Below are 16,789 nucleotides of genomic sequence, written 5' to 3'. Positions count from 1 at the left end.
CTACCTCAGAAGGAGACTGTGTTCTAGAGCTTTTTCCTTTCCTCTTAGGTTCCTTTCTAGGCCTGGGATTAAAGGCGTGTACCACTACCTTCCACCTCCCACCTCCCACGGTTTCTATGGCAAACTAGTGTGGCTACTGGGGCTAAAGGTGTGTGTCACCACTGCCTGGTCTGTAGGCAAGCTTTATTTACTAAAATACAAATGAAATATCCTTTCAAGGAACTGACTGGGATAGACTGTCTGGGACTCGCCAGCTCTTTGTAGTCTTCAGTTTCAGTTTCTTTGGTGAAGTATTGTGGTGTAGACTGTGTGCCTTGTGCTAGAAAAAGGAATTCTTCCAGTGAGTGGGGTTTGTGGGACAGATGCCCAGGTCTCGGCTCATCCTCTTCCCACAAAGCCAAAGCTCGGAGGAACTGCCCAGAGAGTGTGTTCAAGGCCCTGAAAATCTGACTGAAAGCTTGCAACACACTGCGGGCATTTCTTCTTAATTAAAAAAAATTGTCATTGATTTTATTTTATGTGTATGGTTGTTTTGCCTGTTTGTAAGTCTGTGTACCTGGTATTTGAGGTCAGAAGAGGGCATTGGATTCCCTGAAACTGGAGTATCTGTATGGGTGCTGGGAGTTGAAGCTGGGCTCTCTGCAAGAACAAGTGTTCTTAACTGCTGAGCCATCTCTCCAGCCCTGTGAACAAAGTGTTTTTTAATAAAAGATGTTATTTTTGTATATATGATTGTCTGCATGTATGTCTATGCCCTTGTAAGTGCTTCCTGCCTAGGGATGCCAGAAGAGGCAACTGGAGTTAGAGACAGCTGCGGGCCACCATGTGGGTGCTGGGAACTGAACCTGGATCTTTGAAAGAGCAGTAAGCACTCTTAATTGCCGAGCCATCTCTCCAGCTCTCACACGGAGAAATATTAAAATTCAAGATGAACTCTGCGGAAGTCTGTTGTGCTTCAGAGTGCCCTGGCTGAGTGCCCTGGCTGGCTGGGGTCACTAGAGGGTCTGATGACCGTGGCAGCAGAGGGAGCACAATGTGGATGTTTCTGTTGCCAGTGGTGCTGCTGAAGACAATGGTTGTTTCAGTGGCACAGAAGCATGGGCCAGGGTTACAGTGCTGACTGAGATAAGCAGTAGCCAAACTAACCAACCGGAACTGTACTGTGAGGGAGAGCTGAAGAGGACCTCGAGAAGGCCACATCTCAGCTGCACGGGAAGGTGTGTGGCATGCGGAGACCCATCCAGAAAAGACAAAGATTTTCTAGCTTAAGGTGTGACCGCAGTCATGGGTGGACCATTGGGTGATGCTGAACTCAGAAGCCAGGCTTAATAGAAACAAGATGCTGGGGAGAAGAAATCTTAAGTAGATACAGAAATGGTCTGTGTGGGTCACTAAACAATCAGTAACAACCTATAGCCCTAGGTGAGGAGGAGAATCAGAATCCAGAAAAGGGAAAAAGGATGGAACTAAAAATCATTGTGTGAAGCAAGGCAGACTTAGAAAGATGAATCCTGTACCACATTTCATGCGCAAAACCTAGATTTAAAACTCTGTGTGTGTTTGTGTGTGCATGCACGTGCATGTGTAAGAGATCTTAAGGGGAGACGAGGGCAATGAATACATGTATGAAAAAGCAGAAGTTGGGACTGACTTAGTGGGAGAAAGAGACCCAGCCTGGGGCCAGGAGAGGGACTGGGCAAAAGGAACAATTGAGAATAGATGTATGAAGAAGTATCAGATACCCTGGAATTGGGGCTGCAGTTGTGAGTCACCTGATGTGGGTGCTGGGAACCAAATCCAGGTCCTCTGCTAGAGCAGATGACTGAGCATCTTTCCAGCTCCTCTGTCTGAATTCTTGTTCTGGTGAAGCAGTGGTTGAGAAACTTATATATTTGTGATAAGGAGCATGTTGAATTATCGTGGGTTGATAAATACCAGGTTAGCTGCAAGATAGACCAATTGCATTTTTCTTTATTATAAGGGGCAGACGCACAAAACAGGAATGAGAAGTTCAAGCTCAGCTGTGTAGTGTGGGAAACACACACACACACACACACACACACACACACACACACACACAGAGAGAGAGAGAGAGAGAGAGAGAGAGAGAACCCTGGGTCACCAGGCCCTTTTCTCCAGGTACCCAGAAAGCCACACCCTAACTTGGTCCCACCCCTTAAAGTTCATTAGCTGACAGAGATTTCCCCATCACCTTTTCCTTTTGTCTAAAAAGAGTTCCAAACCCAATACAAAACTATATACATTAGGAACAGATATCAAGTATAAAATTAGGATTACAACCAATATAAACAATATTAAGCAAGAAACATATGCTAAATGTTTAATAAACATTCTATTCTAAAGAGTCAAAGTCTTGCATTGGAAATGGCTTGGCTAAATAAATCATAAGAGAAAGCTAACTACAACTATCTAATCTTCAACCCCATTGAAGGCCTGAGAAGGGAGATAATATTACTTGAGTAGGTAGGAAATGCAATCAAGCAGCTTCCAAAGTGAGCAGTATATGACAGAGACAACTGACTACCTGAGCAATCACCCAAAGTCTCATTTGCAGCTTTGAAGCAACCAGCTTTGGCTAAGGCCTAGTGTAACTGACAGTCCATTTTCAGAGACAGGAAAGTTTTCAGAACTGTCTTACCCTGTCTTGGCAAGGTTTGGCAGTCCTTTTCCTTGTGTACTTTGTCAGTGATTGATGCATGGGCAGTTCCTTGCCCAAAGGCCAATTTTGCCAAGAAGAAAACAAACTCCAAGTGGAGTGTCTTTGGTGGCCACCATTCTCTTGGAAACATTTCGGGGCTGAGCAGCTGGGAACAAACAAGCGGCTTCCTACAACAGGAGCTGTGTAATGCAAGGTGGATAGGAACATCTGGTAGCTCACGCCTCTCTTGACTCTGACTTCCTAGTCTGGGCAGCAGTGAGTAAGCCTCTCTCTCCCAGGACCACTCCCTGATACACTTAGGGGATAGGGAGGCTGCCCAGGAGAAAGAGCTTAGGTTAGAAATCTTATGTTGAAGTAGTCATCAATCTGCTTACAGGGAATGGGCAGTTCTCCATTATTGCTTAAATTCTTAGCTGCGATCATCCTTGTAGATTCCTGGGGATTTCCCTAGTGCCAGGTTTCTTGCTGACCCCATAATGGCTCCCTCTATCAAGATATCTCTTTTCTTGTTCTCCCTCTCTGTTCTTCCCCCAACTCGACCTTTCTGATCCCTCATGTTCTCCTGCCTCTTCCCTTGTCCCCCCCCCCCCCAACTCCCAATTTACTCAGGGGATCTTGTCTATTTCTCCTTCCTAGGGGATCCATGTATTTTTCTCTTAGGGTCCTCTTTTCCTAGCTTCTTTGGGATTGTGGACTGTAGGCTGGTTATCTGTCATCATAGAACCTTCATCCAGTAACTCATGGAAGCAGATGCAGAGATCCACAGCTAAGCACTGGGCCAAGCTCCTAAAGTTTAGTCACAGAGAGGGAGGAGTGATGTTATGAGCAAAGGCATCAAGATCATGATGGAGATACCCACAGAAACAGATGACCCGAGCTAGTGGGAGCTCACTGACTCTGGACTGACTCTGGGGAGCCTGCATGGGACTGAACGAGGCCCTCTGAATGTTTTGTGACATTTGTGTGACTTGGGTCCTCTGTTTGTGGGGCCTCTGGCCATGGAACCAACATTTATCCCTAGTGTTTGAACTGGCTTTTTAGAGCCCATTCCCTATGGAGGGATACCTTATTCAGCCTAGATACAGAGAGGAGGGCTTGGTCCTTCCTCAAGTAACTTTGTCTCTCTGAGGAATGGATGGGGGTAGGGTAGGGAGAAGGTGGAGGGAGCTGGAGCGGGGAGAGAGAGGAAACTGGGATTGATATGTAAAATAAAAAAAGAAATCTTATGTTAAAGAGCTCGTTACTGGAACGGAAGTGATAAAGAAATTTTGGTGATTGCAGGAAATCAATTACTGGGGAAGCTTACTGGGTACACATTGGGATACATATGTGTTACGTGTACATAGAACCGCAGGTATTTGTATAATGTCAGCAGGCACACATATGCTGTACACATGTGTGCATATATATATATACACACACACACACACACAGACATGCACACACACGTGTGTGCACAAACACTTGTATTCACTCATCTGCCCAATTGCCCTTCACCTTCCTTTTCACATTTCCCCAGACACACCAGTGAACATCCCAATATTTCTCTGCCTCCACTGTTCCAGACTGATCTGCATCCTTAATACCCAGCACAGCAATAGTTGGCATGAATTAAGTGACCAATACATATTTTTACTTCTATTATTATCTTTTTTGACGTTTTGAGATAAGGTCTCTCTATGTAACCCCAGCTATCCTGGAATTCACTATGTCAGTACTTCTCAACTTTCCTTATGCTTTGACCCTTAATATAGGTCCTCATGTTGTAGTAACCCCCAACCATAAAATTGTTTCTGTTACTATTTCATAACTTTAATTTTGCTGTGGTTATGAATCGCAATGTAAATATCTGATATGAAGATGTTCTTAGGCAACCCCTGTAAAAGGATCATTTGACCACCCAAAGGGTCATAACCCACAGGTCGAGAACAACTGCACTCTGTGCACCAGTCTGGCCTTGAACTCACAGGGTTCCACCTGCCTTTGCCTCCTGAATGCTGGGATTAAAGACATGTACCACCACACCCAACTTGTATTATTTTTTTAATTCAAGTTTATTTGATGTATATTCATGTATATGTGTATGTATGTGTTCATGTGTGTGTGTCTGTATGCCACAATGCATATATGAAGATCAGAGGACAAACCTGTGGGAGTTTGTTCTCTCCTTTCACTGTATGTGTTCTGGGGATTGAGCTCAGGTCATGTGGCTTGGGGACAAGTGCCTTAACTCGATGAGCCACCTCATTGGCCACTAATAGATAATTTTCAATGACCTGGATGCTCCTCATGCTTTTATTTTTGAGACAGGGTTTCTTTGAGTTGCCTTGGCTGTCCTAGAACTAGCTCTGTAGACTAGGCTGGCCCCAGACTCACAGAGATCCGCCTGCTTCTGCTTTCTGAATGCTGGGATGAAAGGCGTGGGCCACCACTGCTCCTCATATTTATAATGTTGTACTTATGCTTCATGGATATGTTCATTCTCTTCCTGAAAAGCACACACACACACATACTTATACACACTCACACATTCACAGCCCAGTTGGCCTCCAATCCTATGCTTTCACATGCTCATACATACTCTCACAATTCACACACACACACTCATACTCATATACCACTCCACCCTCTATAGTTGCACACTCAAAACTCACACATATTTACCCTCACACCTACTCACACACATATAGACAGACACCCAGATACACTCACACATATACACATTCACACACAAATACACACAGAAGCACATACAGACCTTGTCAGGTGAGCATTCTTTCTCCTCTGGGCCTCTTTGAGAGACAGTGCATCAGCATTCTGGGTCCAGTCAGGAGGCAGGAGTCCCTCAGTAGGTTGAACTGGAGGAATTTAAGTATTATGAAACTGATGAAAGTTTTGTCTGTGAAGTGTGAGGACTGTAGGGCCTCTCAGCATTGAGAGAACATCCTCAGGGAAGGACACACTTGGGAGAAGTTCAGACTTCATTGGAGAGTTGTGATTGTTGTAGTAAGGCTGCTTGTTTGTTCCTGGCTGCTCAACCCCAAAATAACCACACAGAAACTGTACTAATTAAATCACTGCTTGGCCCATTAGCTCTAGCTTCTTATTGGCTAACTCTTACATATTAATTTAACCCATCTTCATTATTTTATACTTTACCACAGGCTCATGGCCTACTGGCAAGGTTTCAGCATGTCTTTCTCTGGTGGTGGCTCCATGGCTTCTCCTCTGACTCTGCCTTCCTTCTCCCAGCATTCAGTTTAGTTTTCCCCACCTAGCTCTGTTCTACCCTATCAGGCCAAGCCAGTTTCTTTATTAACCAATGGTATTCACAGCATACAGAGGGGAATCCCACATCATGTGATTGAAGTCATCTGATAATAGGTTCCCTGGTGATTCTGCTAGTGTGCCACTGATGTGGCTTCAGGTGAGTCACCTAGAGGACTTGCAGAGGGAGTCAAACTGTCAGAAAGGATGGCAGGCCTTTAGACACTGGTCATGACATCAGACATGCTGCAGAGAGCTCTGCCTCAGGCCAGGACTGCAAGGTAGATGGTGCTGAGGATTCTGAGCCAAGGCAGAACTTTACGTACCCCAATAGTGACCAGCATCCTGCCTGTCCACCCCTAACGCTGCACAAGGCTCCTTCCTCTTGCAGTGATTCTGCAGTACCCACTACGTTGAAAGCTTAATATGCTCGCTTCCAAGGAGAGGTGTCAGGAGTTACAGCATGTGCTGCAGGGGCTGCAGGGACTGCGTTGGTGCACTCAGAGCTGAGAGTCCACACACTGATCACCAACTCAGACAACCTGGCATTATGTCAGGGAAGCGGACATTTGTGGTCTTCTGATAAAGAGGGTTCAGGTTGAAATTTTGTCAAGTGGTGGGCCACAGTGAGGTGACCTACATACAGGCTGAGCTGTGTTTCTGGAGTTCCTTGGACATGTTCAGTTTATCTCTCTCTTTCTTCCTATCATAGGACAAACCAAGACCCAGACCTGGAGACCTCATTGAGATTTTTCGAATTGGCTATGAACATTGGGCCATCTACGTAGAAGATGATTGTGTGGTCCACCTGGCTCCCCCAAGTAAGAGTGGATACGCTATTGAGATGCTGCTATGAACGTTAGCAAAATCAACAGAAGGCTAGTCAATCACTGTGGTACTTAGCCATTGCCTTTTAGCACCAAACATTCCTGTACATTTATTTCTTAGTAAGCACCAAGTGTCCAGCGTTAAGATTGACAAGGGTGTAGAGTGTCCCTAACGTCCCCTTTGACCTCTGTTTCTGATGTCAATCATTTAGCATCCTTCATCATGATTCAGACACCGTGGAGGGCAGAAGCTCACATGCCACTTGTTTCCTGTTTTTCCTAACTGCTGCTTCCCCCTTCCTTGTCATCTTTTGTCACCTTCCTGCCTTTGTCTTCCTGATATTCCAGTGAGCTCTAGGCTCCCTTACCCTCAATGTTCATCTGGTCCTTATTGCATATCCTACGGTTTTGATTGGGCGTGGGGCTCATTAAAGTGAAGTGGAGATTTGGTGAGGGACCAGATGGTGAAAATAGAGGGAGCTTGCAGAGGACTGTGAAACAACTCACCATTGAACGTGGTCTGGAACCATTGTTCACAGAGGCCTTCTCAGGGTTCTGGTCCTGGGAGTGCAGTGCGGGGTGGGGGAGAGGTGATTTGATGTCTTTCAAAGTGTCCCCTGTAGCTCTTGCTGGCTCAAAATAGAACCACAGAAGGGCACTGCCAAGGTCTTTGATTTGCAGCGTTGATTCCTGTGAGCTTTCCCTTGGGCTCCATCCCTGACCTTGGCAGGACCTTCCTGCAGAGCAGGGTCGTTTTCCTCTTCTCTTTTCAACCCTACCCACTTCCTGTCTCCATTCTCTGTCTAGGAGCCTAATCAAAGAGGGGAGGGGAGGATCTGGGAGGAGTTGAGGGAGGAGCCGATGATCAAAATACATTGCAAGAAATCTTCAAAGGATAAGTGAAAACACTAAAACGTGGTATAAAAAAAAGCACCTCCGCTTTTTCCTGCAGCCTGTGTCCAGACACCCTGCTTGTATAGCTAAAGAGATGGTTAGCAGTGATTCCCTCCCCCACTAGCTCCTTCTCTAAGGTAAATTCTGTCATCTCTGTGCCTGTTCATGCTGACAGTGGTCCCATAATGCTCCTCCCTCTATGACCACTGCAGAGGCAAAGTAGGGCTGTTAATGGAGCTAAATTGGTTTTTGTGAAATCAGTAGGTTTTCTTAGAACACACAGGAATAGAATAAGGGATTTTTTAATTTTTAAAATGTTTATTTTTTTTGCTCTTGGAAATCTTAGAGACACACACTGTGTGCAACCATCCAGGTGGCTCCTGTGGAAAAATAATCTTTTAAAATGTCCTGTTCTTAACTGATAATAATGGTAGATGTTTTTGAGAGACAGTATGATTCAGAGTGCTTTGCGATGTGCAATCACCACACACAGGCAGTTAGCATATCCATCTCCCTCTAATGTTTTTTTGCTCTGTATGTGTAAGTGCATATAATGGTCTCTGTGTGTGTGCTTGTTTTCTTGCACTCACATGTGGAGGCCTGAAACGTCGTCACTGTAAATGGAGGCAGAGTTTTTCTTTTGTCCTGATCGTCCGATCCCAAATAAACATACAGAAGCTTATATTAATTACAAAATGCTTGGCCAATAGCTCAGTCTTATTACAAACTAGCTCTTATCTTTAAATTAACCCATTTCTAGTAATCTATATATTTCCATGTGGCTCGTGGCTTTACCTGTCCTCTAGTGTAGGCAGAGGTTGCTTGTTTGTTTCCTGGCTGTCCAGACCTAAAATAATCACACAGAAACTGTATTAATTGCAACACTGTTTGGCCAACAGCTCATGCATATTTCTAGCTAACTCTTATATCTTAAATTAACCCATTTCTATTAATCAGTGTATCGTCATGTGGTTGTGGCCTACCAGTAAGGTTCCATCTGTCTCCTGAGGCGGCTACATGGTGTCTTGTTGACTCTGTCTACTCTTTCTCTACATCTCTGTTTGGATTTTCTGCCTGGCTTTACTCTGTTAAGCCATTTTCCAAAAGCTACTTCTTTATTAATTAATTACAATAAAACATAATCACAACATACAGAGGGGAATCCCACATTACTCTAACATCTTGCTTCTTGGGCACCTCGCTGGCATCTCTCTCAACTCTGCCCTCTTCATCCCAGTCCTCAGTTTGTCCACTTAACTTTATCCTGCTTTGCTATAGGCCAAACAGCTTTATTATTAACCAATGAGAGTAATACATATTCACAGCATACAGAAGGATTACCCTACAGCACACCATGCCAACAGGCACCTTGATATCAGGTGTCTTTCTTGACCACTCTCTCTGTAATGTAAGGTCCATTACAGCTTACCAATTTTGGGATAGCCCTGGGGGTCTTCATTTCTCCCGCCCAAGGATTGGGGTTACAGATGACCTCTATTCTTGCCAGGCTTTCCCATACGTTCTGAGGATATGAGCTTTTATCTTCATGCTTGTGGGCAAATGCTCTATCCACTAAGCAGCCCCCAGCCCTATCATTTCTTTTTGATGAGAATACTGAAAATCATCTCTTGTAGGTGGTATTTAATGTCTACCCATGTGGCCTCAGACAGGTTCCTGAGCCTCTTGGAGTTTCTTTGTCTTTTAAGCACTGAGTGTGAGAGAATGTAGCACCTTTAAATGTTTCTTTTCCCCAAGCTTCAGAGGCCCTTCTTGGTGGTAACAAACACCACTGGCTCTGAGTGGATGGTGGTAGAGCAGGCACCAGAGATCCACATACTATTCACTATTCCCATGCAGAGGAAGGCATGTTATAGAACCACTGTTATGCACAGGACAGAGCCTTACCCAGGGGTGACACAGAGGGTACAGATTACTGACATTTACTTGGGGAACAAGACTCAACTTCTAAGAAAGGCTAGGCCAGTGCAGCTAGTCCGGGGCTGTGTGATAAAGCATTTTCAGAGTTACTGACGAGAGATTCTTCTGTAGGTGAACAGAGCGTGTAACTCAGGACAGATTTCTTGGGTGGGGCCTGCCTAAGTTTCTGAGATTCTGAGTAGAGATCCCCAGCGCTCATGTAAAAATCTGTGTATGGCAGAGACAGGTGGTTCCCAGAGCCCATTGGCCAGCCTGTCTAGCCAACAGGTGAGCTCTTGGAGAGCTGGAGAGTAATTCAGGAAGATAATTGACCCTGACTTCTGGCCTCCACACAGGCATCCACACCAGCGTACATGTGCAGTGCACACCCTCTCACCCACATGTGCATTCCCTCCCATCACCCCCAAGAAAAGCAGCTCTCAGGAAAGTTGGTCCTCTATGGTCCATTTAATCCGATTTCTTCTCCTCTGCCATGCTTTAAGCTGACGGTTTGATTGAGACCTTCACGGGAAGCGGCTGAGCCCTTACTCCCTGGGGCTCTCCCTTTGTCCTTGCTCCCCAGGTGAGGAGTTTGAGGTGGGCAGCATCACCTCTATCTTCAGCAACCGTGCTGTGGTGAAGTACAGCCGCCTGGAGGACGTGCTGCATGGCTGCTCTTGGAAGATCAACAACAAGCTGGACGGGACATACCTGCCCCTGCCCGTGGACAAGATCATCCAGCGTACAAAAAACATGATCAACAAGATAGTGCAGTACAGCCTGATTGAGGGGAACTGTGAGCACTTCGTCAACGACCTTAGATACGGTGTGCCCAGGAGCCAACAGGTGCGTCCTGAGTGCCCCCAGCAGCCCCCTACTGGGCTCTGCTGGGCTTTGTTGGACTACCTTAGGTGCTAGGCGTAGGTGTGCCATCTTCCAGCTCTTGTCGTATTACCTGCCTATCTCAGACAGCCAGTGATAACATACAACATACATCACATGTGAAAGAGCCCGGAAGCCCCAATATCTGTAACAAGTTAAGCTGCTCTCATTAATAGTTGACCTTTACTAAAAAATTTTATGAGCAGAGGGATTGTGCAGCTCCTTTTAGATATGTAAAATAATTTAAAAAACCCAAAGGATTAAAGGTGGAGCATCATTTTTTGGTTTTGCCTCTTCTGTGATTTTTATCTTCCCTGCACAGAGTGGGGTCAAGTCTCCCTGTTATTTGTCTCTCAGAGCATGCCCCTTTCCCTCTGTCTACTTTGTTTTCCTGCACCCTCCTCTCTACTCTGTATCCTCGGCTTGTCTGGGCTCTGTTCTGTGAGACTTTGTGCTAGAGGCTCGGTGGGCTGTAGTATGAAGGATCTCACATCCCATGAGCAGTTACCTGCAAATGAAGGGCACAATAAGCGGTCCTCTGAAGACCTGTGTGCCCAGGAGCCGTGAGATTGAGCTAAGTGTGAATACCGATTCACACGCAGTTGTGCCCAGGTGAGTTTCCCTCCCTGGCTTTCAGAGTCCCTTTTTGTTGAATGAGGGCCTCAGTGGCTTCAGCCTTTCCTATGGAGAGACCCCTTGCATCATGCACTACTCTGGAGGCAGATTCTATGTTGAATGGTTCCTGGGGAAGAAAAAGGCCAGAGGGTCCATGGCCAGGGGAAAGGGAACCTGTCTTGAGGTGCCTCCTTTGCTGGGTCTCTGGAAACTTTAGGGATGTTGGAGATGTAGGATAGCATCAGTGGTCCCCTGCTATAGGGAAAGACTCTAGGACGGCTGGGTCCTGAAGGAGGTGGGAGCGGTAGGAGCAGAGGTGGGGTCAGCCTGAGATTGGTTCCCACTGTCCCATGAACCACTGTGCTTTTCAGGTGGAGCATGCCCTGGCGGAGGGGGCGAAGGCTGCAGGTGCTGTCATCTCTGCAGTGGTGGATAGCATAAGACCCAAGTCTATAACTGCTTGAAGCTGCTGCGGATTCCCAGCGCAGGAAGGGCCACTGACAGCGGCAGAGCACAGGTGTGCCTTTCTTCCCTCTCGCCGTCGCGCTCAGTGGCCCTGTTTAAAAAGACTGTGAGTTTCTGGGAGATTGGAGTTGGCTCAGTAACCCCCTCTGACATGTGTCCACTCAGCTGGTGTAGAGCCTCACGCACTCAGCACGGGAGGAACTGATAACAGGCTGTGAATCTTGTAATGTGCCAGGCACTGTTGGGGCCATTTCATGTGTTTGTTTGATCTTATGCCTTTGTTTAGATCTAAGGCCAAGTTCATTCTGTGGCAGTGGGAAAACATCAGAAACATTCAGGAAACTTGTTTCAAACATTTCCAGAAATGAGAACCTCTCCCCAGGGGTTCTTTCTAGTGTCCTCAGATGTCTCTACCGTTCTTCTGCTTATCCCAGCCCTGGAATAAGTGTCAGAGCCAACTGTGCCTTAATCTGACTGGAGAAGTGGCTCAGTGGTTAGGTGCACTTGCCGCTCCTGTAGAGGACCTCAGTTTGGTTCCCAGCACCGTGGTGGTGGCTCATAACAACTTCTAACTCTAGCGTGGTCCTCTGGCCTCTGTGCGCACCAGCACATACCCACACACAGACACAAATTCATTCACATACTTAAAATTAAAAGAATTAATTATATACTATTTATTATCTCTTTAACAACCTCTGCTACCTTCTCAGCACCATCCTGGACACTCTCCCGTTTGAACATGCCCTTGTCAAACAAACCAGTCTATAATGTTTCAGTTTGTCTTCACTCAGGTTCTCAGGACATGGGCAGGATGAAGCCAGATCCTTGTCCCAAATATGACGCAAATGGTCCCCAGCTCAGTTCCTGACAGAGTCCTTGGAGCCGGCATTCTGTTTATTTATTTATTTATTTATTATTTAAAAATTTTCTTATTGCTTTATAAATAATACCATTCAAAATTTCCACCTCCTCCCCTCTTCCCATTTCCCTCCCGCTCTCCCACTCACCCTCCCTTCTCCCCCTCCAGTCCTAAACCCAAGGCCCTCCTGCCTCCATCCAGGTCTAGGAAGGCATGCATTCAAACAGAGTAGTATCCCTAAAAGTCAGTACATGCAGTAGAATCAAATCCCAGTGCCGTTATCATTGGCTTCTCAGTCAGCCCCCAATTGTCAGCCACAATCAGAGAGACCAGTCCAGCTGGCCTTGGTGAGCTCCCATTAGATCAGCCCTACTGTCTCAGTGGGTGGGCACACCCCTCACGGTCCTGACTTCCTTGCTCATATACTCCCTCCTTCTGCTCTTCATCTGAACCTTGGGAGCTCAGTCCAGTGCTCTGATGTGGGTCTCTGTCTCTATCTTCATCCATTGCCAGACGAAGGTTTTATGGTGATATTCGAGATATTTATCAGTGTGACTATGGGACAAAGCCAGTTCAGGCACTCTCTCCTCTGCTGTCCAAGGACCTAGCAGGGGACATCTTGTGGACACCTGGGATCCCCTCTAGAGCCAAGTCTCTTGTCAAACCTAAAATGGCTCCCTTAATTAAGATATCTTCTTCTCTGCTCCCATATCTGCCTTCCTCCATCTCAACCATCCCACTCCCCCAAATTCTCCCCAATCCTCCCCTTCTCCCTTCTTTCTCCCCCTCTCCCCCTCCTCCCACCCCATCCCACCCCATGCTTCCAACTTTTGCTGGAGTCGGGCATTTTTTTCTCAGTATTCTACTCTTCTATGATCCCATCAGAACTGATCATTAAGCTCTGCTTCCAGCCTCTAAGGATTTTCTAGCCCCAAATTCCAAACTCCCACATTCTAGCTGTAAAACACTTCAAAATATGGGAAGAGCCACATGGCAAGGTTTATCACAGCAGGGAGCCCACTCTTGGTACCGATTTCTGTCTTAGAGTCTGTTCTTGTTGCTTTGCTAAAATACTCAGACAAGAGCAACTCAACAAAAGCAATTGTGAACTTATTTATTTGACAGTCCCAGGTCATGATCCTCCAGGGCAAGGAAGCACGTGTGAGGAACTTGAGGGAGCTGGGCAGGTTATGTCTGCAGTCAGAACAGAAGAGCAGTGAACGGGTGCACGGTTGCTGCTCAGTCCCCCTTCCTTTGTCCACTCCGGAGCTAGCCTTTAGAATGGTGCTGGCCTCATTCAGAGTGGATCGTCCTGAACTCAGTTAAGAGCATCCATTCCAGCCATGCTCAGAGACCCATCTCCTAGGTGATTCTAGATTTTGTCAAGTCGTCAATTGACCCTGACCATCACATGTGTCAACTTTGTTCCTCACAATTTAAAAATCTTCAGTTTAAAGCATAACCAATGATACTATTAAAAAACTTAACCCTCTCCCCTTCCATCCACTCCCGCCTCCGTGCACCCAATGTTGCCTGGCACTCTTGTCTACTTCCAATATCCAGGAGGAAAACTACATGATTTTCTTCAGGTTCGCCTTCTTATTTAGCTTCTCTAGGATCATGAATAATAGGCTCAAAGACCTTTAATTATGGATAGAATCCAGTTATGAGTGCGTACATACCATATTCCTCTTTTTGGGTCTGGGTTACCTCACTCAGTAAAGCGTTTTCTATTTCCATCCATTTGCATGCAAAATTCAAGATGTCATTGTTTTTTACCGCTGAATAAAACTCTAATGTATATATGTTTCACACCTTCTTTAACCATTCTTCTATTGAGGGGCACCTAGGTTGTTTCCAGGTTCTGGCTATTACAAATAGTGCTGTTATGAACATAGTTGAACAAATGCTTTTGTGGTATGATAGGGCATCTCTTGGGTATATTCCCAAGAGTGGAATTGCTGGGAGATTGAGACAGAGACCCACATTGGATCACTGGACTGAGCCCCCAAGGTCCAAATGAGGAGCAGAAGGAGGGAGAACATGAACAAGAAAGGCAGGACTGTGAGGAGTGCATGCACCCACTGATACAAGGGGACTGATCTAATGAGAGTTCATCAAGGCCAGCTAGACTGGAACTGAACGAGCACATGATCAAACTGGATTCTCTGAATGTGGCCGGATTCTCTGAATGTGGCTGACACGGGGACTGTCTGAGAAGCCATTGATAATGGCACTGGGACTTGTTTCCTCTGCATGTTCTGGATTTTTGGGATCCTAGTCAGTTTGGATGCTCACCTTCCTAGACCTGGAGGGAGGAACTTGAACTTCCCATAGGGCAGGAAACACTGACTGCTCTTAGGGCTGGAGAGGGAGGAGGAGAGGGAGTGGGGGTAATGGGAGGGTATTGGGAGGAGGGGAGGAAGTGGAAACTTTTATAAATTAATAAAAAAATAAAAAAACTTATAATTTATAATTGCCAGAAAAATTGAAATTTCCACTCTGACTGATTTCAGATGAATATTCGAAACATGTAAGTCCACTGATCTCCACTGTGTGAGTGAAATAGTGATTGTGATGGAAGATCTGAAATTGAAAATATGGAGGACACGAACAGCATGCATCTGCAAGATGGCACCCTCAATGTGTTCCAGAGAGCTTTCAGGCTGCTTGCTCAGGGGCCTTTCTCCTGTCGGAAGGGAACAGACACAATGGAGTACTTTGGTGTTTGTCCTCCATCCCTTTCTCAGCAACCTAAACTTGATACCTCAGGAGACCGGGCTTGTTTCTTTCCCATCAGCCTGTGTACTGTGCATGGCCACCTTGGACACTTGTAGTCAGGCAAGCCCTCACTTCTGCGCATCATGACTAGCAAGAAGCCAGTCCCCACGGTTCCCTAACACCCGGAAGATCAGCTGGGCTCCCAGTAGTTCTCCTTTTAGTTTATTACTCATGGTAGTATCTGTGTTGGGACTTCCTTCGAAACAGAAGCTAAGCACCAGGCTCTGCAAGCTCACCACCTTTAGCTTTAAACACTGCACGTTTTAGTGGACTCCTTAACGATTCTGAACTCTTGGACCACAATGATGTCTAATAAGCAAACAGGAATTTCTTTGATTTAAAGACAGCTCTCCTTCCATAAAGAGTTTAGTGACTCTAATAAGTGAACTCACCCACCTCTTGCTCACTGCTCTGGCTCTCTGGTGTGAACTCCATGGGTAAAGTACATCATCAATTATGTTCCCTCATCTATTAGAAAAACACATGTTGAGAGTGTGCCAGATTCCATGTGCTGGCTACTTTCGTTTTTGTCAGCCTATAGGCAGTGGTTCAGGACATTCTGAGTCGGGAGGATGAAGACACACGGGACCACAGACCACTTTCTGGACAGCAGTCCCTACTACTTCCAAGCTGTCTGTAAGGCCATGAGCTCTGGGATTCACATCTCACACCTTCAAGATGAGGAGGTGAGACTTTATTAAAGCTTTTTGTAAGAAACAAAAACTTGTAGCAGTTTTTGCATTGTAGACTAGGAATTGAAATCCCTGCTTTGAGGAGACCTGTCATGTTGCCGCTCTGAGTGGGAATGTGTCCCCTGTTGATGGTAGGAGGGCAAGGGAAGCGGGGAGAGAGAAGGGGAGGCCTGAGGGAAAGTGACCTGAATGTGAATGCTTCTAAGATTCAACACTGGAAGGTGAGGTGGGCCCAGTGAGGGGCTGGTTCACCTAGCATGTCCCGTGACAAATCACAGACGTGGGATACACACTCGTGGTTAGGGAGGTGAGGTGAGGTGGGACCAGTGGAGGGGCTGGTTCACTTGGCACGTCCCATGACAAATTGCAGATGTGGGATACACACTCGTGGTTAGGGAGGAGCAGTATCAGTGACACATGAATCAGAGATGCTGCAATGTAAATGTTTCACCTATGGACAGCCTGACTTCAGGATGTCACAGAGCTATATAGTCATAGCTGGCAATGTGAGTGTGCGCATTTGAGCTGTACTCGCCAGAGGGAGCAGTTGAGATCTCAGGTGAGGTCTGATGACCTTGCATGTCTTATGTCAACAAACTGGATCTCTCAGGTTGCTTGTGAGTACTCACAGCTATTTTGAGTAAGCTGATAATAGCTATTAAGCTCAGAGGACCGAGTTCTCGAACAAATATCCCATAGGAAACGGGAAGAGCAGAGAGGTTCCATGTTAGTGTAAAAGTCACCTGTTGGTGTCCTGGAGTTGAATTGTTTTTACATTTATTTGTTTATGTTGTGTATGTGTGTATGTGTGTATGTGTATGGACACACGTGTGCCACAGTGCACGTGGAAGTCGGAGGACACCGTGCAGCTCTCCTTCCACCATGTGGCTTCTAGGGATTGAACAGAGGC

The 16,789-nt window shown here is 46.1% G+C and overlaps 1 protein-coding gene across 2 annotated transcripts in view; it reads left to right on the top strand.

Moving 5' to 3' along the window:
• The window catches only part of Plaat5 (phospholipase A and acyltransferase 5), a 28,096-nt gene extending 12,186 nt beyond the window's left edge, over nucleotides 1-15,910 (top strand). Inside the window, exons 4-7 of one of the 2 annotated variants that reach the window (XM_048458577.3) lie at nucleotides 6,660-6,768; nucleotides 10,169-10,431; nucleotides 11,454-11,599; nucleotides 14,923-15,910. In XM_048458577.3, coding sequence (XP_048314534.2) covers nucleotides 6,660-6,768; nucleotides 10,169-10,431; nucleotides 11,454-11,546 — 465 coding nt within the window. In that variant the 3' untranslated portion in view covers nucleotides 11,547-11,599; nucleotides 14,923-15,910. Of the gene's footprint in view, nucleotides 1-6,659; nucleotides 6,769-10,168; nucleotides 10,432-11,453; nucleotides 11,654-14,922 lie in introns of both variants that reach the window. The other variant, XM_048458578.3, reaches the window with a different exon arrangement.
• The last annotated feature ends 879 nt before the right edge of the window (nucleotides 15,911-16,789 follow it).

This window comes from Myodes glareolus, chromosome 7 (assembly GCF_982192425.1).
Source record: "Myodes glareolus chromosome 7, mMyoGla1.1, whole genome shotgun sequence".
NCBI lineage: Eukaryota > Metazoa > Chordata > Mammalia > Rodentia > Cricetidae > Myodes > Myodes glareolus.
Note: the sequence above shows the minus strand (reverse complement) of the source record. Positions and strands in the feature narration are given on the sequence as shown.